Genomic DNA, 26,926 nt, shown 5'->3' on the forward strand with positions numbered 1-26,926 from the left:
ATACCTAATACAATCTAGGAATATCCTCAACCATAATTATGTTCTCTCTATATTCTTTACTCCAAACAAGGTTAATTCCTCATTGAATCCTTCAACATCAGAGTTGCAATGTACCATTCCTCGAATGGACCTAACTAATTAAGTATTCTCTTAAACCATAAGATCTGTCACAAACTGCCATTTATAACACAATTCTATTCATTCAATCATAATTTCCACCAATTGCTAAGAAATTCAGAATAGCTTTACATCGACTCCAAATCATATATGAATGACTCTCATCCTAATTGATATCTCAATCATTCCATGAGCAAATTTTAAATTAATAGATTACCATATTAACACACTTAAGTTGGTCTTCAAGTATAGTGAAGATGTAATCTTAGACCATCTTGTTAACACATCCGATAATCTTATAATTCATGTTTTCAGTTTTTGAATACTTGTGTGTATTCTTCTCCCTAAAATTATCCCAAATTCACTTGTTTATTCTTACACAAATCTCAATATTCCAAATGAACAGTAAATTAAAACCCAGTTAGTTCATTGATATTTATAAAATACTCCAGATACCCTTCTGTTCCCTAGAGGCTTAATTATATCTCCCTTTCTCCATCCAATAAACTAAGTAACTTACAAAAATGCACTAAGTAATAGGAATTTCTTATTCTAACTACCTTGCATCAAGAAATTACATTTATTCACATTCATCGCCATCTCAAGCTGAATCTCATGATTCTTCATCAACTCTTATTCCCAGTTATTAGTATTAATAACATTCCTCACTTGTACATAATATATTTATAAGCTCATTATATGGATTCGATTCATATAACTCTTAAAACTATTTCCTAACTAGACGCTATCAAATGACAGAAGTCAAAAAAAATTTCTTACTCTCAAGTAGAAAGTCTATCTTTCTTCCTGAATGTAAGTACTTAGTTCTTTTCCTCATCGGGATTACAATCCTTGAATCATTTATCTATTTGTTTATCACCAAACATTCAATAGCTTCCTTCATTTGATCTCTTTTTAGATTCTAAATTTACTATTTATGAACATTTAAATTCTTAATATCCACCTTAGCTCTATTCTTCAAGAGATATAACAAGAAACTGTTCAATTATACAAATATTATTCTCCTTCAAATTATATTCAAATTATCATTTTCCTAATATAATTATCACCCAATATAATAGCGTTCCAATCCCAAAACCACTAATTACCTTTGCTATCTTTTACTTTTATTTTATTATACCTGGTCCATAAGATTAGTCTGGCTTATTAAACATCCTACATGTACTAGGATCTTAATTATATCACACATGGATCCACAAATACTTCTATTAACTATTACTCAATCTTTTCTATCCTAACAATAATCACTTATAATTTCTTGATCACTTTGTCTTAGAATTTATTCTCGTATAAGCATCGTGAGATCAACACGAACCAAAATTTTTCTACACTCATGAAATCCCAAAGTATAGAAGTCTTTATCCTAAATCCGCTGATGCATCATTATTCCTATTTTTACCAAATCTTGTTACCCATGACCCCTAATTTGTTAAAACTTTATATACTGATTATCCTCATTTAAATCATACTAATTTATACTCTTTCACGCTTCTGTAATTGATTCTTTTCTAAATATCCATACAATAACAGGACTAGTTTCATCCTTACTTATCTAATTCATTAGTATAACATCAATTCAATAATTGGATAATTATCTCTCCAGATCCAATGTCATTCATCAATACACTTAAATCATCATGCCCCACTATTTACATAACATAATTACCTTAATTCCCTTATAGAATTGTTCCTCGGATCATAGAATCTCCCATTAAATAAAAATCATTGTTTGTACTTTACATACCATCGAGTGTGCAACAATTATTTTAAACATCAAAAGACTAAATACCATTAGATAAACCATAAGATTCCGCAAGCCACACAATATCCACCACTAAGTACATAAAGATTAAAGTAATTTATCTCCTATTAAAAATCGCGATTTACTTTTCTTTTATCCACAATAATTTATATTATCCCCTATATTCACACCCAAAAAAAAAAAAAGTTGATGAATACAACAATACACCTTACTCTACCAAGCAGCGATTATTCATAAATAAAACTCACTTCATATAATAATTCCACCAATATTATTCTTTATGAAAAATACTCATCACCAATTATCATATCAAATCACACCAAATCCTTCAATATTCAAACCCTATAAAAAAATCATGTATATCCATTCCATCCAGAAAAATATTTATCTCAATAATTATAAGAAATTCCACTAACCAACATCATGTAAATTTCATCAAATACATATGCTAATTTAATACTCTAATTAAATGGATTCTAATGTCCTCGAATCCGAATCATTTATTTCTCCTAATAAATAATTAGCAACTCATTCTCAATTCCGCAGCCACACATATACACACATTCATGCATTTTTATATATGTATTCCATAGAAGGATTTTAGCTTAAGTTTAAACCATCCCCTTAGCATCATTAGCTAAATCACATCTCTAAAGGACAAGGATACAAATTTTTAATCATTAAACACTTGACTTTAACCTGATTGCGAAGAACGCAAGAACGTTGAAGGGGAAAGCAAGGAAGACTATATCAAGACATGACAGAAATTACTCCGCAGTTACATCTAGACTTATGAACTTTTGCTCTGATACCACCTTTGTCACGACCCGACTCCGTGGGCCGGACCGGCACTAGGGCCCAGGTAAGCATAAGGCCCCCGAGGCCCGTAGTAAGCCTAATTACTCAACTTATACATTTCATACCATTTATAAAAAGTAACGCATACGACAAGGCCCAATTTAAATGCACAACCCTATAACTGCGGAGTTCAATAATATTCTGATAATAGAATAATTTATACATCCAAAATTAAATAACAACAATATAAAGTTTACATTTATAACTCTGCGGAGAAGAGTGCAGAGCTTCAGTCGAATCAACTGCTTCCTAGTACCTGGGAGGTTTGGAGAGAAGGGGGTGAGTTTTACAACTCAGTGAATAATAATAAATAATGCACACCACATACAGTCAAGCAAATGCACCCTAGTATACTGAATGAACACACAACAGTCAATCATATGACATTACATCAGCACCCACAAACAATATCACCTTCAAATAATCACATCACGTGGAAATTAGTCAGTGGCGTCACCTAAACCCCCGACGAGCCGTCCTCTCAAACAGCCCATCCTCTCAAACATGTGCACCCGGGGAGCCAATCCCCCATATCTGGCCGACCGGTCTAATCCTCACTTGACCAGTCCTCTCAATATTTTATTTTACATTCTCTCTTTTCTTTTCCATATCATCAACATCATTTCATCAATTCATCAGGTGCACACGGGGGCGCCGATCTCCCATTTACCCGGCCGACGGTCCAATTTCATCAGTTCATCAGGATCCATATTTATCGACCGTCCTCACAAACCCAGGGTGACCCACTTCATCCCAACTCCACACAAACAGAGCACAGTATATACACAACACAAATAATCAAACAATTCATTTATCATAATACATCAATTTCATCCAAATGCACAATTATGCATAAGTATAATTATAGTGATCATAACATAATATTTTTGAGAAAATACAATATGTAAATATATAAAAATGTAATGTTATGCAAATGCAGTGTTGACATGCATTATTTATTATTACTCACAGTGATGGAGAGCGAAGTTCTAGCTTTGATTCTGTCCTGGAGGAGCACTAGATGGACCCGGGTGATCTAAGCAAAGTAAGAATGACGCAAAATTAATTCTATTAGATAAGATAATTCTTGACCACTCTAAAAATTTTATTTTATGTCTAAATTTTTATTTCTCTATCTAACTATATTTTATTTATTTTCTACCGAAATTTCGGCAGCATCTCCCCTAAAAATTGAACTATCCACCTGTTAAAATATCAACAATTTCATAAATATTCAATCTATACGGCCCATCCGTCGGGCAATTAATCAATTCAATTTCCCATCCTCCATCCGAAGAACAATATCAACATTTCCTTCAATTCTCAACATCACCACACAATCAAAATTATCTATTACAATAACATTATATCTAAACTACCTTAATAAATTCAACACTATCATTATAAAGCTGTTAACTACTCATAATTACCAAATTAATTAATTATAAATAATAAAATTAATTTAATTAACTAGCACTACTAACATTAACTTAACTAAACTAATTTAACTACAAACCATTACTTTTATTCACTAAAACTAACTTAACTAAATAAACTAGCTACAACAATTAACTACAACTAACTTAACTAAATAAACTAGCTACAACAATTAACTACAACTAACTTAACTAATTAATTACTAACACTAACACTAACACTAACTCATCTAACTAAATTAACTAAATTTCCATTCATAGTTCCAAATAGTAATAATGTAACAAAATCCTCCAAATAAATCTGCAGAGTCGTTAGCTAAGGGTTTCAATCTATACATTAACTCTATCTACTTTAATCTCTTTAACTAAAATTAGGAACTCATGAATCCAACCGAAAAAGAGCCAGAATGCTGCTTACCTAGCTGCAAACGAGCTGAAAATCAAAATTTTTTTTTTTGGTTAGCTTGGCAGGCGTTAGCTTGATCGGAGCTGGGGCAGACAGTGGCAGGTGAAGTTGCTAGAAGGAACGGAAGAGCTCAAATGGCCGATCCTAGGTGGTCGGAGGCGTGCTGAAGCAGTGGCAGAGCGGTGGCGCGACAGATCCACTGAGGCGCGATGCTTGCTTGATCAACGACAGAAGGAGGCCGGGCCTGCTCGTGCCGCGCGATCTGGTCCAAGGAGCTGGTGAAGTCGCTGACGGAGCTGCTGCGACGTCGAGCTGCAGCGAGGAGCGACAGCGGAGTGGCGGTAGCGCGCAGCTCTGCTGCTCTGTCCCTGTCTCGCCAAAAATGCAGGCGCACTGAAGAAGAAAGAAAGAAAAGAAAGGAAAGAAGAAGAAGAAGAAGAAGAAGAAGAAGAAGAAGAAAGAGAAGGAGGAGAAGGTGGCGGAGGTGAAGTCGCCGGTGGTCAAGAAACGCAGGAACGGGGGGAGGGGGAGTGAAGTGTGCTAAAAAATAGAGGAAAAAAAGAAATTTCTAGATGGTTTGGGTCGAACCGGTTCGATTCGGTTCGATTCGGCCCCAATCCTCGATTTTCGATTGGTTTACGGCTTTTCCAATCGGTTTTTGATTCGATTTCTCACAGTGCTCGTACTAAAATATTACTATGAATTTTCCAGGCTGTCGGTTTATTAAATTTAAATGAAAAATCTTTAAAAATAAAAATTCGGGTTATTTCATGCATAAATAAACAGATTTTTATAATTAAAATTTAAATTAAAATATTTTGAGAATTCTTTTTTTTATTATATATTATTTTTTAAAATTTTAAATAATTAATTATATTTAATAAGACAATATATAAATAAATACATAAATAAAAATATAGATTTTTATAATTAGAATTTATATAAAAATATTTCAATAGTTCTTCTTTTATTGTGTATCATTTTTAAAAGTTCAAATAATCATTATATTTTTTGAGATTTTTAATACATTTAATTATAAAAAATGTTTGATAATAATAATCATTCAACTAAAACATAAATAAAAACAAAATTCTGGATGTTCTCTCTTTTCATTTTTTTATTTCTTTAGAAATTTTTAAAATTTTATTTTATTTTTATATAATTTGATTGGATCTCGAATATATTTTTAAAATTTATTTATAATTATTTAATTGATATATAGATTATTATAGTTTGAAATTATTAAATTATTTTATTTTATTTAATTAATATTTTTAAGTTATTACATTTAGATAATAGAAGTAACCAAGCGCGAAGCGTGGATCAATGACTAGTATATATATATAATCTTGAAATAAAAAAAACTTTACAAAGCTAACCTCGCACTCTCATATTTGAGTATTGTTTTTTCTCTTTTTTTATAAAATTTATAAATTTATAATAATTTTTAAGCATTTATTTTTCCTTTTTTCATAAATTAATATTTGAAATCTAAACTAACCGTTGAATTTAACAATGATAATGATAACTTTTGAAATTTAAAAATTTTTATAACATTTCCATCTTTAAAACGTAAAAATTTTAAACTACTTGTCATCAATAACATAAATTTTCATATATATATATATATATATATATATATATATATATAGAGAGAGAGAGAGAGAGAGAGAGAGAGAGAGAGAGAGAGAGAGAGAGAGAGAGCTCGAGCTCAATATGGTTTGATTTTTTGGTAGAGATTTTATTCATTATTTTAGTTTTGCATCGTTTACTATACGCAAAGCTAAGATATATACCTTTAAAAATCCAAAAGCTTTTGAGTGGCAAGTATTCTGGAATTCTAGAATATATTACCATGGATATAAACAAGTTTAATTTTAGCTTTTTGGCTCTTGAAACTTGAAAGTTAGAGATATTTCTGCCATCGCCACTAATTGCTGCTCTAATTCTCAAGGGAAGGATTTTCATCCAATTTTTAGCTCAAATCATTTTGCCGTAAAGCAAACAAAAAGTAATTGCCAAAGGGTTACAGGAAAGCCATATAATATTCAAATGTGATAATTTTGATAGGGAACAAAGTATATGCTTAATCTATTTTTTTATTTAATTATTTTTTCTATAGGTTTTCTTTAATTTGTATTTTGTGTGAATATTTTAATCTAACTGTCTATAATAGTGATAACATTTTGTCTCACAAAATTCAACACTTTCTTTTCAAATAATTCCAATCGATAATGAATTAATTCGTAAAAGGATGGTACATCCTTTGATAACTCTGTTATCTTTATATGTTGCCTGTTTGAATTTTCATGACTGATTTTATTGGCTAACAAGTTTCAAATAATGAATTTAACATTATTTAGCACATTCCAATAATGATTGATGACTGATTCTTGTAAATTTTAAGTTTTTGCATATTAAATTTTTTTTTTTAAATATTGATGATTCTTAAGTTAGAACGCTATGGCTTTTCTTTTCTTTTTTTTTTTTTTAATTGAAAGAGAAGAATTATCATATATTATCTCAAGGAAAAGTAATCCATCATACATTCGGACACTAAATTTCAAATATGAACACGATTAAAACGATAGGACGCTCTAGCTAAGCAATGAGCACCTATATTATCGTGTCTTTTAATCCAACGAATCTTGACTAATGGAATGGAGGCTAATAACAAAATGCAATCAGAAATAACAATACCCAACTCACTCATATCTCTAATATTTGATGAAAGAGCATTAAAATACTTTGAGAATCTATTAGAATAGTACCCGCACCCCGAATATGCCGAGCTATAAATTGTAAAGTGAAGCGCAGAGCCAAACCTTCCGCCATAAGTGGAGATGGCTGACCTTCATAGAAGCTGGAAATAGCGCGCAAAAAATATTCTTCATTGTCTTCAAAAACGGCCCCTATACCCGCTGATCGTATATTAGAAAAAATAGCAACATCCACATAGCAAGTCCACTCTCCCAGATCGGTAATAGCAGGTGGTACTTGCGAAATTTGTACCTGAGGCATTTGCGGCTTTACCAAGGCATTCTTGAAGTCTTGAAAAAGAATAGAAGTTGTAGCATTAACATTCAAAGGAGTCCAAGCCATTTGTTGCCAAAGAAATTTGTTCCTAGCATCCCACACACTCCATGCAACATAAGAGATAAAAGCTAACTTTTCGGTATTATTTTGCTTCAAGACCTGCAAATAAAGAGTTTAAAAAGAAAAGTTAGTAGAAGCTTCCTCCACCCTATACACCTTCCAAACCTCCAACACCTTGGTGCACAATAATAATGCATGATCAACATCCTCCTCCAAATCACAATAAGGGCATATAGTGTCCACATTCACACCCCTTCTGCTCAATCTCCGTCGAGTAGGCAATAAGTTACGCATAGTTCTCCAAATGAAATCTCTGACTTTTGGGGCAACATTCAACTTCCAGATACTCCCCCACCCCTCACCTTCTACACTTTCAGCACCCCTTCCCAACACCCTCAAGACAAGGTAGTAACAAGATTTAAGACTAAAATTACCCTTCTTATCGTAATGCCAAATCAGCTCATCTTCCACATTTCTTACAGTAAGGGGAATATCAAGAATAGTGTGGATATCTCTCAAAGAAAAAAGATTAATAATCTTTACCACATCCCATTTCCTCTCCCCCTCCACCAAAAGATCTTTCACTAGGAGATTATTATCAATAAAGAGACTACCATCCTCCACATAAAAGACTCCATCAATGGGTAACCAAGGGTCCTTCACAACAGAAATACGCCTACCATTGCCAACCCTCCACCTAACTCCATGTTTCAAGATCATGTTAGAAGACATTATACCCCTCCAGACAAAACTAGGGTGATGACCCGTTTGTGCATCAAGCAACCTCCCATCTCGGAAATATTTAGATTTGAAAACTTTATAAAGGAGAGTATTAGGTGAAGTCAAAAGACGCCACCCTTGTTTCGCTAACATAGCCATATTGAAATAATGAAAATCCCTAAAACCCATTCCCCCATCTTTTTTACTGCCACACATTCGATTCCAAGCTAACCAATGGAGCTTCTTCTCAATACCCTTCGAACCCCACCAAAAACTATTCATCATTTTTTCCAACTCCATACATAGACTCAGAGCCAATTCAAAGACACTCATACAATAAGCCGGCAAGGCTTGAATCACCGATTTAATAAGAATCTCTCGCCCTGCTTTGGAAAGAAATCTGTTAGACTAACTATTGATTTGCTTCCACATTCTTTCTTTAAGGAAACCAAGAACTTGTCTTTTATTCCTGCCAATCAGAGAAGGTAAACCCAGGTAAGACCCACCCTCAAAGGGGTTAGACACGCCCAGAATATGGCTGATATCAGCTTTCACAGTCATGCTAGTATTTGAACTGAATATAATGCCCGACTTCTGAAAATTAATCGATTGACCAGAAGCACTCTCATAGGTAGCTAAGATTCCTTTAACATTAATGGCTTCAGCATTGGATGCTTTGAAGAAGAAAAGTGAGTCATCTGCAAAAAATAAATGGGAGATTTTGGGACACCCTCGACCAGCTTTACCGCCATGAATCTTACCACACCTTTCCGCTTCTGAGAGGAGTAGTGAAAACCTTCTGCACATACCAAAAATAAGTAGGGTGATATAGGATCCCCTTGCCGTAAACCTCTTCCGGGAACAATAGAGCTGACAGTATTCCCATTAACAATAATTGAATATTTGACAGAAGTCATACACATCTTCATCCAATTTACCCATATAGCACAGAACCCCATTTTCTCAAGCATGGCACAAACATACGCCCAACAAATTCTGTCATAGGCTTTACTGATATCAATTTTCAGCGCACAATTTCCACATCTACCTTTACTTGGCTTCTTAAGATTATGCATCATTTCAAAGGCGATTAAAATATTATCAGTGATAAGCCTCACAGGTATAAAAGTAGACTGATAGCAAGAGATGATATTTGGTAACACACATTTTAATCGGTTTGCTAAGATTTTAGACACAATCTTGTAGAGCACGTTGCACAATGAAATAGGTCTAAAATCAGTGACAAATTCTGGTCTATTTTTCTTGGGGATCAAAACAATTAGGGTATCATTTAGAGAGTCCGGGAAAATACCTTGTTGTAGCCAATGGTTACAGGCAATTACCAAATCCCCACCAAGTAAAGGCCAAAATTTCTGATAGAAGGCAGGGTTCAAACCATCCAGGCCGGGCGCTTTATCAGGACCCATTTGAAAAACTGCTTCATGTGCTTCTTAAAGCGAGATGGGAGCTATCAACATGCAATTATCTTCATCTCTTATTGTACTGCGTACCAACCTCAAAATGGGCTGAAAATTTGAGGCATTATGAGTAAAGAGATGAGTGAAATAGTCAACAAACAGCTGTTGTTTCTCACCCTCCTGGTCAACCCACTGCCCCGCAGCATTTTGTATTTTATCAATAGAATTCCTGCGTGTTCTTGCTTTGATTTTAGCATGGAAATATTTGCCGTTTCTATCACCATGCTGCAGCCAAAATTGTTTACTGACCTGTCTTCTTCTAGCATCCTCTTGCGCCAGAATATTGCCCCACTCTCTAATTAAAGCTGAGTTATCGGCGCAGGGATCAACCTCTCTAGCAATATCAATAGCATGCTTCAAGCTGTTCTTTTTCTTCCAAAATCTCGAATTCCTGTCCATACCCCACCTTTGCAGTGCTTCTATACAAGCTTTTTTACGGAGCATTAAATCAGACCCCATGGAGGAGGACCAACTGTCTCGAACTACTCCAACCAGATCTTCGTCATGAAGCCATACATTATCAAAACGGAACTTCCTCTCCTTCCTACGAGGTACCTCACCCTCCACCGTCGAAACTAACAATGGACCGTGGTCCGATGTTGGTGAAACCAACATAGTCGTATAAGCTTCCTGGAATAAATAGGACCAATGATTATTGGCCATAGCATGGTCAAGTTTCTCACGGGTGATAATTCGGCCAAATCTTTTTAAGAACCAAGTAAATTGATATCCTTTTGTAGGAATATCACATAAGTCACTCTCCACTGCCGCCTCCTTAAAACCATTCAACAAGTATCTAGGATATTGGTTTCCACCAATCTTCTCCGAATTAGCCAATAAATTATTAAAATCCCCAATACATAACCAAGGACCATTATGTCTACGAGATAAATTTTTAATCAAGTCCTAGGAGTCCTGCCTTCTACATCTTTCCGGAAACCCATAAAAATCAGTTAGGCGCCATGAAACGCTTGAACAAAGAACCAAAGTATCAATAAAATTATTTGAGTAACAAGAAATGGAAACATCAACTTCATTCTTCCAAAGCAAACCAAGACCACCACTTCTCCCATTACAATCCACAGAAAAGCAAGAATCAAAACACAATAAAGAGCAAAGTTGAACAATCTTCATTTTATGAACTAAAGTTTCACAAAGGAACAAAATAACAGGGCGGTAAATTGCAACAAAGTCACATAGAGCTTATACTGTCCGAGGGTTGCCAAGTCCTCGACAGTTCCACGAAAGAATCTTCATTGCATCCGGCCATCCTGCCTCACAGGATCGACCGATGTATGTTTCTCCGACTGGTTGATGGTCGAAGTGTTACCAGATGCAGAATCACTTTTATGAGAAACGACAGTGGTGTCAGGAGTTGTAGGAATAACTCATTGTCTTTTTTTAGTCTCATCACTGATACATGAAGCCACATCTTCAATTCCGCCCACTTCAAAAAAGAATTCGTTTTCTCCACTGTGGATCTGTTTCCAAACAAGAAGATGTTTATTAAAGAACCAAGGATCACTGGTGACAACCCTGTCCATATCAACCATATTGTAGAAACTGAAGAGAAAACGTTTGGCTTCAATTTCCTGGATGTCCATTCCGCCTAAAGGATGCCAGAGATCTGCTAGTGTGTGTTTCATAGCCTCAAAATTGACTCTGCTATAAATGAGAAATATGCCAACCAAACAGAAACTATATGGGTCAACTAGAGGGTTATGAGTTGGATTAGGAAGGGAAAGCCCAGTCTCCTCCTCATCTATAGAAAGGTGGGCGAAATTATCTTCCATGACTAAAATGGAAAAATTTCAGGCAAGAGGAAAGAGGTTGATGGTTTCATTAGCATCATGGAAACGGGAAGAAACTAGAAAAATGGGAGATGTTTATGGTTTCATGGCGACAAAATACAAGGCGTGCACATGGTTTCTGTCACGTCCCGATTCCATGGGCCGGACCGGCACTAGGGCCCGGGTAAGCTTAAGGCCCCCGAGGCCCGTAGTAAGCCTGAAACATTAGAGTCTATTATCTCGGTCTAATTATGAAAAAAATAAACTTCAATATTTGATTATTTCTCGGCCTAAGTTTATCTTCTACATTTCACAGTTCGAGCCCCATTTACAATATAACACATTTTTAATATGGGCTAACAAAATTACTTCGTCTATATTACTACACGACTAGACGAATGTAAATTCTACAACTGCGGAGTCACTAACTGTTTGTTATACATAGCTTCTTATACATATAATTACATAGCAAAACAATTATGGAACTGGGAAAATTTCTTAATAATCCTGCGGCGAAGAAAACATAGCTTAACCCGAACTAAAGAGAAACTACTTCCTGAAAAATTTAAGCAAGACATGTGAGTTTTCTAAGGAGTAATAATTATTACACAACACACGCAGTCACACAAATGTGTACACATATTAATCTAGTCATCCGACTAGTTATATGCTCACGCAGCCAGTCACACAAATGGCATATCATCAGCACTCACAATCATAAACATCTTCACATAATCACATCACGTGGAAATTAGTCGGTGGCGCCACCTGAAACCCCAACGAGCTGTCCTCACACATGGCTCGCCCTCTCATACATGTGCACCAGGGAGCCGATCCCCCATACGGCCAACTGGTCTAATCCTCACTGACCAGTCCTCTCATTATTTTTCCATTCTCTCGTTTCTTTTCCATACCAACAGGAGGCAACCCGGTGGTCTCCATCCAATCTAGATCATCAAGTGCTCACAACAGGAGGCCACCCTGCGGGCTACAATCAAATCTAGATTATCAGGTGCGCAACAACAAGAAGCCATCCTGTGAATTTCCATATAATCTATATCATTAGGTGCACAAGGGGGCGCCGATCTCCCATTTTCCCGGCCGACGGTCAAATGTCAAATCATAATCGGATCCATATCACAGACCGTCCTCACAAACCATGGTGGTCCACTTCATCCCAATTCCACACAAACAAGGCACAACATATTCACAGCACAGGTAATCAAACAATGCAATCAAATGCAGACACATTGATTAGTTGAGCATCATAATGCAATGCACAATTAGGCATTCATTCTTAAATACACTTAAATAATTAAATAAATAATATTAACAACAACAAAGATAAAATAAATAATAATAATAATAATAATAATAATAATAATAATAATAATCAAAATGAATAAATAATTGAATAATTAAATAAATAATAATGATAATCATAAAATAATTAGAGCACTATATTTATTATGTATTAAGTTATAGAATTAATCTAAATAAATTTATTAATTATGTTGTTACTTAAAACTAGTCTAATTTTTATTGAAATTTCGGCAGCACCTCCCTTAAAAATTGGACTATCCACCTGTTTAGATAACACAGTATTATTATATATTTATCAATCAATGCACACAGCCCATCCGTCGGGCAATCAATCAACTTAATTCTCATCCTCCTTCAATAGCAACATCATAACTAACAAACCATTTAAATCATCTATCCATTATACATTACTTGTTTATATATATATATATATATATATATATATATATGCCCCTCTAATACAACGCAAAAACTCAAATGATTGATGCCAACTTGCAGAAATAAAAGTTTTCTATGTCCAAATCATGGATTAAACATTAACTAACTATTCCTATCGAAATCAAATTTATAACTTCAATGTACTATACTAGTTTACAACTTTCCAGAAATAAATAAATTGAAATAATTGCTGCCAAATTAAAAGTTTAGGCTTCATGGTTAAATTTTCACATTTTACTCACTAGCTAACTCACTACCCTACAAGAACTTAATTTACAACTTCAAATACCCATTCCAGACGTTATAATTCAAAGAACCAATGCTAATTTAAATTAAATTTTTAATATACACCTATTAAGTAACTCAACTCAACTTTAAACATATACCAACTAAAGCTTCATAAATTTCTTCACCATGACATAAAGATATAATTTCTAGTCTATGGCAAGGTCTAAAATCGAATCATTTATTTAGCAAGAATATAGCTATCAAGCAATAACCAATAATAACCAACATTAATATTTAAAATAGTTCGTATGTTAGTTTATCTAAAATGACAACAATTATTTAAAATAGTTGCTGCCCAACAGCCAATCTCTTGCAAAAAAATTAAACTTACAACCCCATATGTATTATATCCAGCAATACTTTATAGGAATAATTAAAAATAGTTGCTGCCATTTCAAGAAAATTCTCATTTTTTTGTTCTATCTCGATCATTAAACCTTTATATTAACAACAAGTTATGAAAGACATGGTTCTACCACCAAATATGGACTTAACTCAACAAAAACTATAATCTTCTTTAGCTAGAGGCTGCCACTTTAAATTCAATACTCAATTCTAATCTAAAGCTACGTGAATCACTTCAAAACACTCACTAGAATGTGTTTTAATTATAGTTCGCAAATAAAATCAAACCTTTTCCTAAAATTTGCATAAATAGAATATATAGGGATTTAATCCTTACTCTAGCTTGACTACTACATCAAATTCCATATCCTAGCACAAAGAATTCACAAAACATGCAAAAAGGAAGTTAAAGATGAACTTACCTAGCTGTAAAACAAGCTGAAAATTTTAAATTTTTTTTTTTTTAATTTCCGATCGGACGAAATCGCAGGTTCCCTCCGACAGCTGCGCTCGCCAAAGATGAAAGGAGAGAGAGAGAGAGGGAGAGAGAGAGAGAGAGACCGGAGCTGCTGCAACGAGTAGGCGACGAAAGGAAGCAGTGGCCGAGGCGTTGGTCTCCTGCCGTTGCTGCGTTCGCCATAAACGAAAAGGGAAAGAGAGGAGGAGAGGCCGGTGCTGCAGTGAGGCGGCGGCGTGGCAGGGATGCGCGGCTAGGAGGCGCTGGTTCTGGTGGTCGGAAAACCAGAGAGGAGAGGCAGCGAGGTCGCGCGCTGGCACTCCCGCAAGGAAGGAGAAGGGGAAAGAAAAAAAAAGAAAAGAAAAAGAAAAGAAAAAAAGAAAAAGAAGAGAAAGAAAAATCTTGGGCTTCTAGACCATTCCGGTTCGATTCGAACCGGTTTGGTCTAATTTCAATGATTCGGCTCGACTTGCTTGGTTTTCGAGTTTTCGAATTGGTTTACGGGTCCAGTTTAGCAATAATAAAATACTAGCTGGTATAATTTCATTGGTTGAAATAAAAAAATTTAATTTTTAAATGAAAATTCTACGAAATTAAATTTTCGGATCATTTCAGTTTCGTCAGTGGAAAACAAAAGTTGCATTGTTTAAGGCATGCAAAGCTTGCACAACAAAAAACAAGGTGTGCACATGGTTTCATTGAGTGGAAGATAAAAATTAAATTGTTTCAAGGTATCCAAAGTTTGCACATGGCAGAGAGAACGTGCACATGGCAGAGGAAGAGCTCTACGCTATGGCTTTTCTAGGAATTGATGATAATGCTATTCTCATGTGTATATTTAACCATGTGAAGGTGTTGTGCAGCCAGCAACTTGAGCATGCACAACAAAGGGCTGGAAGCATGAGAAAAAAAAAAAAAACTTGAAGATTTATTTTTTTGAAAGAAAAATTCTAAAATTTATTTTTATTTAATTTAAATAATAAAATAAAATTTAATATATTAAGAATTCAAATACCTAATAAATTATATTTAAAGTTTTAGATCTTAACATTTAAAATTTAATTTTATTATCTAAATATTAAAAATTATATATAATAATTTTCTTTTAAAAATTACTGTATTGCTTGTAAAAATTTATATTATCTACATCTATAGCTTAAATTTGAATTTTTATATTTTTCAGCTCTTATTCTTATTTTTTCAAAACAATAATTAGGGCGCATGATGCTTTTATAACTTATATATAAGAAAAACACGTTTGAGGTAGGAAAAAAAATTATTTGCTCAATTTTTATATTTTTTTAGTCAATAAATTGTATTAATGGTTTTATTTCTCATTTTTATTTTAAAATAAAGTTTATCTAAATTTTTTAAATTTACAAATTATATACATAGCCACAGACAAAGTGCGGGTTTATGACTAGTTCTATAATATATTTGTCTGTGCGGGTTTATGACTAGTTCTATAATATATTGATAACGGAAATAGATATGATTGATCAATTAGGGAGTTATACCTAATCTCAACTAAACACATCAAACTATAAAACTAGGTTATATTCTATTGTTGGAATACAAGTGAACTTGTATTACATCAAAGTTTAACTATACTCACAAACATGTACACTAAGGCATAACTTAATGGTAAGTGCATATATGATCCAACAATAGATCTAGATTCGAATCTCTTTTTTTAATACTAAAAAAGAAGTATACTCACAGACGTGCCACTGGATTAGAACTCATCTTGAAATATTTTATTATTATTCCGAGGAATGTAGGGACTAATATTTGGGTGCCAAAATCAAAACAAAAATTGGAAATATGGATGAAATGTAAATTAATAAACTTAAGGTTATGATTAAATATTGAAGAACTTAATCATGGCTAAATGCATAAATATAATCTTATACTTTACCAAAAAGAAATTGTAACATTTCGAAGTTAGCCTAAGATCGTTGTATCTCTATAGTTTTGAATTTTGATAAAATTGCACATCTTCTACACTAGCAATAATAATTTTTTGTAATACAGATATTTGACAAAACGATATGTTGAACTAATCATCTAATTACATTCATTGACTAATAGAAATTGATAGCATAACTGATAGGTGTTATTTTTATAATATTTTTAATATAGTTTTTATTAGGATTTGTAGTATTTTTAATTACTTTAATTAATTTTTATTTATGTTTTTGTTCAAAGCTCCCTTGAATCATGATGCACTTAATCTTAAGGAAATTTGTAGGGTTTTGGCACAGAGAAGAGTAAAATAAAGCAACACACTCATGCCTTGCCGGTGCTATTTAGCACACCCGTGCTGGATTTAAGGAAAATCAAGTGAAGACACAGACTCTAGCACGCCCGGACCGTGATTGAGAGAAATTTAAAGTCTAATGGAGAATTTTATTCCCTTAAAACAAGGAGAACTTTATTCCCTTAAAACAAGGAGAATTTATTCCCTTAAAACAAGGAGAATTTATTCCCTTCAAACAAGGAGAATTATTCTCTAAAGAATGTGGGATTTCTCTCTCATGAAGTCTATATAAAGAGAGGAGGAATTCATTGTAAGGGGATCATCTCTCATTCTATTATTCTTGTACATAATTTTCTCTCTTCAAAATTTCAAGTATTCAAGAGTTGTGCCAAGATTCAAGGAAGCCATTTGGAGTCAATTGTTAACAAGTTCTTATTTCTAAATTCTTAATCTTGTTTATTTCTTTCATTATCCTTATTGATTATGGAATATTTATCAAGTATTGTTGAGTTTTATTTAAGTACTATGTGTAACTAAACTCTTATACTAGGGGTTTGATGTAGCTTAATCTCTTTTCCAATTTATGTAATTAGATTTATTTTTCCTTATTCAAGTTATGATTTATTAATGAACTTAATACTTCTAGGCAGAATTTTCCCCTAGATTGATTTATTTCAATTATCACTATCGGAAGAAGGATCTTTGATATGAAAAGGTTAATAAAACACATGAGAATAATAACTTGATGCGGAAGCTATACGGTTTGACTCATGGGGGGTTTTCATAAGTTAATGACCTTAGGTTATGAATTCACCAAACAAACCATAAAACTTAATGATTTAATTCATGTTTGATTGCGCTATTGGAAGATAGGTAATTAGACCGAGTTAAAATAGCTAACAATACATCGGAAGAGCTTGTTAGTGATTTTTGGGTTGTTTCCCCTACTTGAATAATTAAATTGATTAATGAACTAATGAAATAAATTGGATAGAATTAAGTGAAATCAAAACCCCTAGTAGTTTCAATTCCTTGATTTCTTTAATCAATAATTGCTTGCTTAACTTCTTATTTTTACTTGTTGAATTTAATTTTTATAAACAATTTCCTCATCTATCGTTTAAATAATAATAGGATAATATAATTTTGGTACTTGGTATACAATCCCTGTGGATACGATATTCTACTCACTCTATATTACTTACAGCGAATTCGTACACTTGCGAAAAATCACTGTCAATAACGGGTCCAGCGTTCTTAACAACCAATGCTATTATTTTAAAATATTTGTCTCTGACTAAAATTTTTTAAATCTTAAAAATCATTTTTAAGAACGTTCGTACTAAGGTACAGACAACTTCTGACCTTATTATTATATTCCAATATTATTATATGTTGTATGTTTTCAAAAATTAATTCAATATTCCTTCTATTTTAACTTCATCAAATAATTATACCTTATTTTATTAAAATTTTCACTAAATATATAGGTTTAAAATTTCATTACTTAATGCAAGTTACTATTTAGTCTTTATATATAGTAAAATAATGGGACTATTAAATTATTTTTTAAAAATAAATATGCTGAGTTGCTATAATTCAGGGACCAAATAGTAATTCATATTTTTATATTGTTCACACGTAGGTATTTTCAACACAATACAAATTATATCACATAGACAAGACCCTACATCCAAAATTAAAAAAAAAAAAAAATTTAGTGATACATTCAACTATATATACACGCATATAGTTATTAAGAAGACAATCCATTAATTAAGACCTTCCACATCTTTCTTTCATCCTCTAAAATTTCTCACCATGGCCAAAACCCAAAATTTTCTAATTTCCAACATATTTATACTTCTCTTAACCCTCACCACCATAAAAGCTCATAGCTTTTCGAGAAATTTATCACAAGAGACACTAGGCTTAAAAAAAGAGAAATTCACCCACCTCCACTTCTATTTTCACGACATAATCAAAAGCAAAAATCCTACCGCAATTCTGATCACTAAAGCAGCCGTTAACTCATCAATAGATTTCGGGGGGGTGTTCATGGCGGATGATCCACAGACAATGGAGCCTGATATCAATTCAAAGCTTGTAGGAAAAGCACAAGGGATATATGCTTCAGCTTCACAAAGTGAGATAGGATTTTTAATGATTTTCAATTTTGTATTCTTGGAAGGAAAATATAATGGGAGCACACTTAGTCTTTTAGGCCATAACGCTATTCTTTCCGGTGTAAGAGAGATGCCTATCGTTGGTGGAAGTAGGGTTTTCCGCTTCGCTCGTGGTTATGCTCAAGCAAGAACACATGTCTTTGACCCTAAAACCCTAACTGCTGTCGTGGAATATGATGTTTATGTTTCTCATTATTGATATTTTTTTTAATGTTTAAGTAGTTAATTTGTGTGTTGTTTTTACTAAAAATAAAATGTTTGTTGCTTTGTTTAGTTGTCTAATAAACCTTGGCTAGTGAGCCAGTTAATAAAAGAAAACATAATTTTTCCTCATTTATATGAATTTAGTTATAAATGTGAAAATAAATAAATAAATAACATCTTTTTTGCATTAATCACCCGCATATATCTCCAGGCTATTGAATTCGGACTCAAGAAAATAGTGCCTTTCATACACTGAAATTTTTCTATTAAAAGAAATCAATTCTCCCACGTTAGTTTGTTTCCTGTAATTTTTTATTTTTTATATTTTGTAATATTAGAGTGTTTTGTTATAATTTTTTTAATCAATTATCCCAAGTTAGTTTGCTTCTCTAATTTTTTATTTTTTATATTTTGTAATATTAGAATGTTTTGTTGTGATCGTTTGGTTTTTAGAAGACGGATTCCAACAAATTATTATTATTATTATTGTATAACTATGATTTCACCAACAATTTAATTAATTGTGGTGTTTTAGTTAATAGCATGTTAGGTGACCTGCTATAAAATAATAAATTAGTATTACATTTGGCTGCTTTGCAAAATTATGAATATGTCATTTGCTCACATCTAATTATGTTTAGGCAAATGCTATATTTTCTTTTTTAAAATTTTGGGAAAATAATCTTTTAGATTTCAAACAAATGAAAAAAAAAAAAAACCATTTCGGGATGTTACATAATTATGAACCAGTTTTGACTCTTTTTTTTCCCGCAAAATGCATTAATTTTTATTATTTTCAAATTCAGAAAAAAATTATTTTATTAAAAAAAAGTTAAATCCGAATCAAAAGGTCTTTCATACATTCATTTAAATTTAAGACAAACTATTAGCGGACCCAACCCAAATAATTAGGGGAATAAAAAATAATGTTACTCAATTATGGATGGCAAAATTAAAATATATTTTACTCAATGTTATAATCATAAATTTGAAAATAGTAATTAAAGCACCCAACAAATGAATATTAAAAAAAAAAAAAAAAAAAACTTTAAAAACGCTTCTTTCTTGCTAACAGAGGCAGAGACCCATCAAAGTCAACTCTGTTAGTATTTTCTTTAACTAGAATATCAAAACACAATTCGTACTAAAACAGTGACAAAACTATAATACTACATGCTATTGATCTAAAAAAGTAATATTATTTTTAATTTATACCACAAATGTCCTCCGCCTATTAGACCGAACCTATTTTTATCCGGGCTGCATCATACTCGTAAGAGTAAAGAGTGAAGCGCTTCGATGGAGATTTCTAAAAAAAAACAATTTTTATCAAAAATAACAAATTAACTCAGATCATACGATCCAACATTAAATACAAATGAAATCAAAAAATAATGAGAGATAATTGTAAATAGAAATAGAGATATTTTGACACAACTACGAAAAATAAAAAGATAGAGAGAGAACCCAGAAGGGTCTTCCAACTTGAAGGATCTCCTGGCCATGACTATGGCTTTATCTCTATGAAATCTCCATCTTCCTTCCTCTTTGTTGCCATCGGTAACTTAGAAATGGCGGTATTGAAACTCAATTTGGGTTTAAAATAACAATGGGTATTTTTATCTTTTTTTTTTTTTAGGTTTTAATGATAAAGGTAAACAAAAATTTTTTTTTTTGACTTAATAAAGTTAAACAAAATTGATGAAAGGACAAACTAATACAGCAACATACAAGGGTAAAATAGTAAGTTTCTGAAAATTTAAAGCTAAAGAATTATTTTTTGATAAAATATAGAAACAAAATTATAAAATTTCCTTAATTAATTATATGGTTTACAAAAAATCAACTATAGAATTGAATAAGAGACAAACAAAATAAAACACAAGAGTAAGGCTTAATCTTAATTATCTTTATTTGATTTTTTTTTTTTTTTGAGTATTGGGATAGAAATAAAATTATAATTTTTCCTTAATTAATTTATATGGTTAACAAAAAATAAGCTATAGTGAATTGAATAAGCGAAAAATAAAATAAAACACAAGAGTAAGACTTAATCTTATCTTTACTTAAGATTGTTTTTTTTTTTTTTAGTATTGAGATGGAAATTCAAACTTAAATTTATTGTCAGATCATAAATGCACTTAATACTATATTATATTTTGGTGTGCAATTAAATAGTTCACTTTCCCATATGTTGTTCTTACCGTACTTGAATTATGTCACAAAGACATACTCATTTTTTAGTAACGTAAGTGTTCATCACTGTTTATTTTTTTCATTTATTTATTACTATTATGGTTACTAAACAAAAAATATAGCTCAACTTTAAATTGAGTTACCGCACATTAAAGCATAATTTAATGGTATGTACATGTGTAACCTGACAATAATCCTAAGTACGAATCTCCCTCCTTAATACTCAAAAAAAAAAAAAAAAAAATCGAGTTACCAGATAATTAAATTAATAATACTTCATATGGATATTTCACGAAATATTAATTATTATAAATTAACTAAATAATACATTTCAGAGTCTAATATTATTTGAATCAATCACGATAAGCTAAACTATCAACCGGCATCCTTTCTTTTACCCATCTCTGTTCTGTATAGGCTAAACTATCAACCGGCATCCTTTCTTTTAACTGACTTTTCTGTTCCAGTTAGGGCCACAAGACAAGCAGATCTCCGTTGGCAGGGCAGTCCAAAGATTCCTTGAGTAAAAACCCGTTGTATCATCACTTGTACAATGAATAAATATAATGAGTAAAAATCCAAAGATTACCCCGATCTCAGCAAATAGAATCTCACGATTCAAAGCCTTTTTCAAGAAGTCAAATGAGAACCTTGACTTGATTATCGAATGGCATATGATAAATTTAATCAATTAATTACATTCATAATCATCTAATATTATAAACATTATTTCATAATCATTTTCCCTTATAGTTTCAATTGCTAGAGACAGATATTTGAAAAATGATTTGTTGATCTAATAATCTAATTACATTCATTGACTTGTAGAAATTGATAGCTTAACTAATTCAACATTCTTAACCAGCAATGCTATTATTTTATAATACGTATCTCAAACTAAAATTTTCAACCGTAAAAATCCTTTTTAAAAACTTTTCATACTTTGAACATTTGTACCGACACATACACAGAGTTAAGAATTAAATAATCAACCGGTATTTGATTAAATATATATTAAATGTTATATCAAATAATTTTAAATTAATAATTTTTAGTAAAAATCATGTTTGAATTAAAATAAAAAATAAAAAATTGTAATTAATTAAATTTCAAAAAATAATAGTTTTACCCAACAATTGTAAATGAATATTATATATGTTATAATATTTTATATAAAATTATATTTAAAAATTTTGAATAATAATAATAATAATAATTCTCTGCTAATAATATTGGAGTTATTTTCAATAAATTTCATATTTAATATATTTAAAAATTATAAAGATAAATAAGAGTACTATTGGATTAAATAATTTTAAGAGCAAAGTATTTAGTCTGAGAAAATAAAATTCTATAATAAAAAAAGAAATTTATTAAATAAATTATAATTATAATTTTTATTACCAACATAAAATTTTAAATAAAGAAATAATATAATATTTGAGAGAAAATGTAACCATTGTATTATATTGAAAAAAAATAATTTATGTACGAGATTTAACATAACAATATATATGGCTTCATGGTTAATATTTTGGTAATTTAATGTTAGGTTACGGGTTAATACTTACCAAAAGCATTTTACAAATATATATTTTACCAACTAAAAAAAATCTGTTTGAATCAGAGCTAAATCCGCCTGACTTTGATCTGTTTATGTTCAAATCCGATCGGTTCAGTTAGTCAACCAATGGGCTCGACTAAAAGTCTGGATTTATTATAAATCTGAATTGAAACAAAATCCCCCTAATTTTATAATTCTTTCTCTCTCTCTCATTCTACATTCAATTTTCTTTAATTTCTTCCTAAAATCCCAATTATTTTTTTTAAATTAGTTAATAGAAACTAAATTCAGTAAGTATTTAAGACATGATGGTTTAGATTTATTTTCGGAATTAAAAGTTTTAAAATAAATTATAGCTATGGATATAAAAAACACCACTTAATGATACTAAATTTTATAAAAAGAGTAAAACATATATATATTTTTATTTTCATATAAATCACCGGTATCCAAAGCCTATTAACAGAACCGCCTAATTCAACTTGGGGCTTAGTCACAGTTCTTATAGGTTCATTTTTTTAGTTGGAGCCAAAAAAATATTAAGCCAACCTTGTCTTACTCTTATGAAGCAATTAAACTTGTATTAAATAATAATGCACAATATCAGTAACTTAAAATGCTGAAAGTAAAGCCTTAAATAAAAAGCAACCTTTATTAGTTGTATTTGTTTCCAGAAAATAATACATTTTAAAAATTATTTTTTAAAAAAGTGTTTTACCAACAACTTACTTTATAATTTTTAAAAATATATATAATTAAAGAATTTGCATATTTTAAAATTTTACTGTTAAGTATAAAAAAAAGACATAAAAATGTCAAATAATAGTAAGTATTAGTGACTGTGGTGGTGGCTGGTGAGTGGTAATAGTTATCGGCCATCGATGGTACTTTGCTGTGATCAATAATAGTAATTATTAATGATCAATGAATTAATAAAAAATTGGAAATATTAAACCCTAATAAGTTGTCTCTCTTTTTCTCATAACCTAAAAATTTTATTTTTTCTTTTTTCATTGGTGGTGACTAGGGGTGTGCATGGTCAGGTTGGGACGTAAATTCATTAATTCCGAGTTTCATCCCAAAAGATCGGAATGTAAAAAATAGAGTCTCAATCCCACCCCATCTCATCCCATTTTTTTTGAGAGGGAATGCAAGAGTTCAGGTCTATGAAACAGGACCGAATGGGTTGGATCCAGAATCAATTAGGATTTTCTAGAATCTTACTAAATTATTTTCATAAAAAAAAGATAAATAAATTACTATGTTCATCAATTATAATAAAACAAAATTCATTTATATAAGTTTGAGTTAAAAAAAAATTAAATGATTAATTCAATCATAGATGATTTTACTGCTAATGTTATAATAGAAGATTTTTAAGTAGTTATTTTATAATTAATAAAAGTGTTTAATATAATAAAATAAAATAATGCAAAAATTACATACAATTTAACTTTATATGTATTTATAAATTTTATCTCGTTTATTGCCGAACTATTGTGCCCATATATTGTGATTTTATTTTCAGAATTTAGTTCTGAGTTATTGTTGTCAACATTATGATAATTTTATCTAGGGTATTTTGTTATTTGGACAATTATGCAAAAAGTACAGATCTCCCTTTTAATAGAAGGAAGAAATTTGAAGGTCATTAGATCGCATTTGTAAAAAGACCATGGAGTCGAAGAGTGACCATGATTAACCACCAAATGGAGCAAGCGATCGCCTGTAGCACAAATATTATGCTCAGTCAATTCGATTAGATACTTCAAATGAAGATTATGTGGTTTATTATTAGAATTTCTATACAAAAATATAAAAATAAATTGATCTGGATCATATCTATATACAATTTTATCTTAATAAAATTTCTAGTTTGATTTTTTCTAAAAAAAGAATTAATATAAATGTGTATTTTTTAAAAAAATGTTTTCTCTTTTAAATAGGAAAATCATTTTCTTTTTGATGAAGAAATAATTTTCTTTCAGATCAAAAATTAAAAATATCTAAAAATTATTTCAAGGAAGTTATTTAACGAAAAAAACCAATCTTTAATATTTGGAAACAGGAAACGTTATTTACAAGCAATGCTATTATTTTAAAATCACAAAATGAATCAATTAAAGACATGCAGCTAATCACCCTTTAAAGTTAATTGGTGAATTCAAACTCAAAGCTTAATATAATGCAATCATAAAAATCACGCAGGGAATTAAAAATGGCATATGCCAGCTCATCACATGTTTAACATTCATTTTCTTTATATGATCATATTAGACTAATTAATATATAGTTTCAGATAAAATAATATCTACAAATCAAAATTTCAAATCTTAACAACCCCTTTTTAAAACATATCGTGCATTACATTTTACTTCCCCCTTTTTGTTTTCATATACTTTATTTAAATAATTCAATAAAAAATACAAATTATAAAACAATTTAAATTTGGTGATACATATATATAAGTATATATACATAGTTCTGAAAAGGGTAGCCATCAATTTAGACCTTCCATATCTTCTTTCACCTTCTAAAATTCCTCACCATGGCCAAAACACTAAACTTTCTGTTTTCCACCATGTTTGTAATCCTTTTGAATCCTACCACCACGAGATCTCATAGTTTCTCGAGAAATTTATCTCCAAAGACTCTAGGCTTTAAAAAAGAGAAATTGACTCACCTTCACTTCTTCTTTCATGACACAATCACAAGTAAAAACCCTACTGCAGTTCCTATCATTAGACCAGCTATTAACTCTTCAACGGGTTTTGGAACGTTGTTCATGGTGGATGATCCTTTGACAACGGAGCCCAATATCAATTCAAAGCTTGTAGGAAGAGCACAAGGGATGTATGCTTCAGCATCTAAAAGTGAAATAGGGTTTTTGATGATTCTCAATTTTGTATTCTTGGAAGGAAAATATAATGGGAGCACACTTAGTCTTTTAGGACATAATGCTATTTTTTCCGAGGTTAGGGAAATGCCCATTGTTGGTGGGAGTAGGGTGTTCCGATTCGCACGTGGCTATGCTCAAGCAAGAACTCATACCGTAAATCTCAAAACCCTAAATGCTATCGTGGAGTATAATGTTTATGTCTCCCATTATTGATATTATACATATATTTTCCACTAGTTACTGTGCATTTAATTTATGTGTTGCTTTTACTATTATCATAAAGAGATAGTTTGTGTATTTAATTCTTTTCCTAATTTATTGAGGATCAATCACATCGATCAAGGCATTTGCATATTATTATCTCATCATAAATTAACACAAAAAGAGTAAAGAATATACCTTTCATTAACCAATGAAAATTCACTAATAGCCATATGGCTTATGCTCCCTCTCGCTTGTTTCAAGCTTTGATCTTGACTTTAAGAGGTTGATAATTGATATCATCCTTTAAAATTGAAGTTTTTTGCAGGAAAAAATGAATCTATTATTCTGGTGAGTGTTTGGTAGGTTAGCAAATCAGAGAAAGTGAAGGAATATGAGGGGCTTTTATTCCTTTTTTTTTTTTTCCCCTAAGCATGCCAAAATGTATAAATGGGTGAAAAGTGAAAAATGTGTAAGGCCAATGCAAAGCATGCGATTGGGCTTTAAGTGTTGAGCCCTAACTTTAAGCCATCTCCCATATCGATAACAACAAGAGATATTATAATAAATGTCATATTTTAAAATTTTATTTTAGAAAAATATTAGTTTGACCTTAAATATTAAATTAATGCCATTTTCATTATTTATTTACTATTTTATCCTTTTAAATTAATGTTATTTTCATTATTTATTTACTATTTTATCCTTTTATTATTGTCACCGTCGTCTTTATTGAATCACATAATAGTTTGAAAGATTATTGTTTTATTTTTTACCAATATTGACATTCCCTTAATTTTTATATATTTTTTTGACATTTTATTAATATAAAAACCTAATTTCTAACATTTATTAAATTGCCCCTAACAACAACAAAAACA

The 26,926-nt window shown here is 31.2% G+C and overlaps 3 protein-coding genes and 1 long non-coding RNA gene across 5 annotated transcripts; 2 read left to right on the forward strand and 2 right to left on the reverse strand.

The window, feature by feature from the left end:
• Nucleotides 1-2,858: 2,858 nt before the first annotated feature.
• On the reverse strand, nucleotides 2,859-5,314 carry LOC149498095 (uncharacterized). Of its 2 annotated transcripts, XR_016319486.1 has the most exons (3): nucleotides 4,613-5,307; nucleotides 3,729-3,794; nucleotides 2,859-3,014 (listed from the first exon to the last, which is right to left on the reverse strand). It is a non-coding gene; the product is annotated as an uncharacterized LOC149498095 (long non-coding RNA). The 2 variants fall into 2 exon arrangements; XR_016319485.1 differs by lacking the exon at nucleotides 2,859-3,014 and having other exon boundaries at nucleotides 3,587-3,794; nucleotides 4,613-5,314.
• A 1,995-nt stretch (nucleotides 5,315-7,309) lies between these two features.
• LOC149498096 (uncharacterized) lies at nucleotides 7,310-9,843 on the reverse strand. Its single transcript, XM_089718210.1, has 4 exons — nucleotides 9,183-9,843; nucleotides 8,923-9,090; nucleotides 7,862-8,799; nucleotides 7,310-7,795 (listed from the first exon to the last, which is right to left on the reverse strand). The coding sequence occupies exons 1-4, from the start codon at nucleotides 9,841-9,843 to the stop codon at nucleotides 7,310-7,312; spliced, it is 2,253 nt and encodes a 750-aa protein (XP_089574336.1).
• Nucleotides 9,844-18,616: 8,773 nt separating this feature from the next.
• Nucleotides 18,617-19,219, forward strand: LOC105637243 (dirigent protein 22). The gene has a single exon (XM_012220653.4). The coding sequence runs from the start codon at nucleotides 18,617-18,619 to the stop codon at nucleotides 19,178-19,180; it is 564 nt and encodes a 187-aa protein (XP_012076043.1). The 3' UTR covers nucleotides 19,181-19,219.
• Nucleotides 19,220-25,437: 6,218 nt separating this feature from the next.
• LOC105637242 (dirigent protein 22) lies at nucleotides 25,438-26,080 on the forward strand. Its single transcript, XM_012220652.4, has one exon. The coding sequence runs from the start codon at nucleotides 25,494-25,496 to the stop codon at nucleotides 26,055-26,057; it is 564 nt and encodes a 187-aa protein (XP_012076042.1). The 5' UTR covers nucleotides 25,438-25,493; the 3' UTR covers nucleotides 26,058-26,080.
• The last annotated feature ends 846 nt before the right edge of the window (nucleotides 26,081-26,926 follow it).

Source organism: Jatropha curcas, chromosome 2 (genome assembly GCF_041381405.1).
Source record: "Jatropha curcas cultivar XTBG-Jc1 chromosome 2, XTBG_Jcur_1.0, whole genome shotgun sequence".
Classification (NCBI taxonomy): Eukaryota; Viridiplantae; Streptophyta; class Magnoliopsida; order Malpighiales; family Euphorbiaceae; genus Jatropha; species Jatropha curcas.

Bases quoted from the DNA above. Each gene is read 5' to 3' on its own strand.
- LOC149498096 (XM_089718210.1), bottom strand. From the start codon at position 9,843: ATGGGTCCTGATAAAGCGCCCGGCCTGGATGGTTTGAACCCTGCCTTC. The intron at 8,800-8,922 runs GTGGGTCTTACC...TTTCCAAAGCAG, and splicing joins CGTGTCTAACCCCTTTGAGG to GGCGAGAGATTCTTATTAAA. The intron at 7,796-7,861 runs GTTTGGAAGGTG...CTTTATTTGCAG, and splicing joins TGTGCACCAAGGTGTTGGAG to GTCTTGAAGCAAAATAATAC.
- LOC105637243 (XM_012220653.4), top strand. From the start codon at position 18,617: ATGGCCAAAACCCAAAATTTTCTAATTTCCAACATATTTATACTTCTC.
- LOC105637242 (XM_012220652.4), top strand. From the start codon at position 25,494: ATGGCCAAAACACTAAACTTTCTGTTTTCCACCATGTTTGTAATCCTT.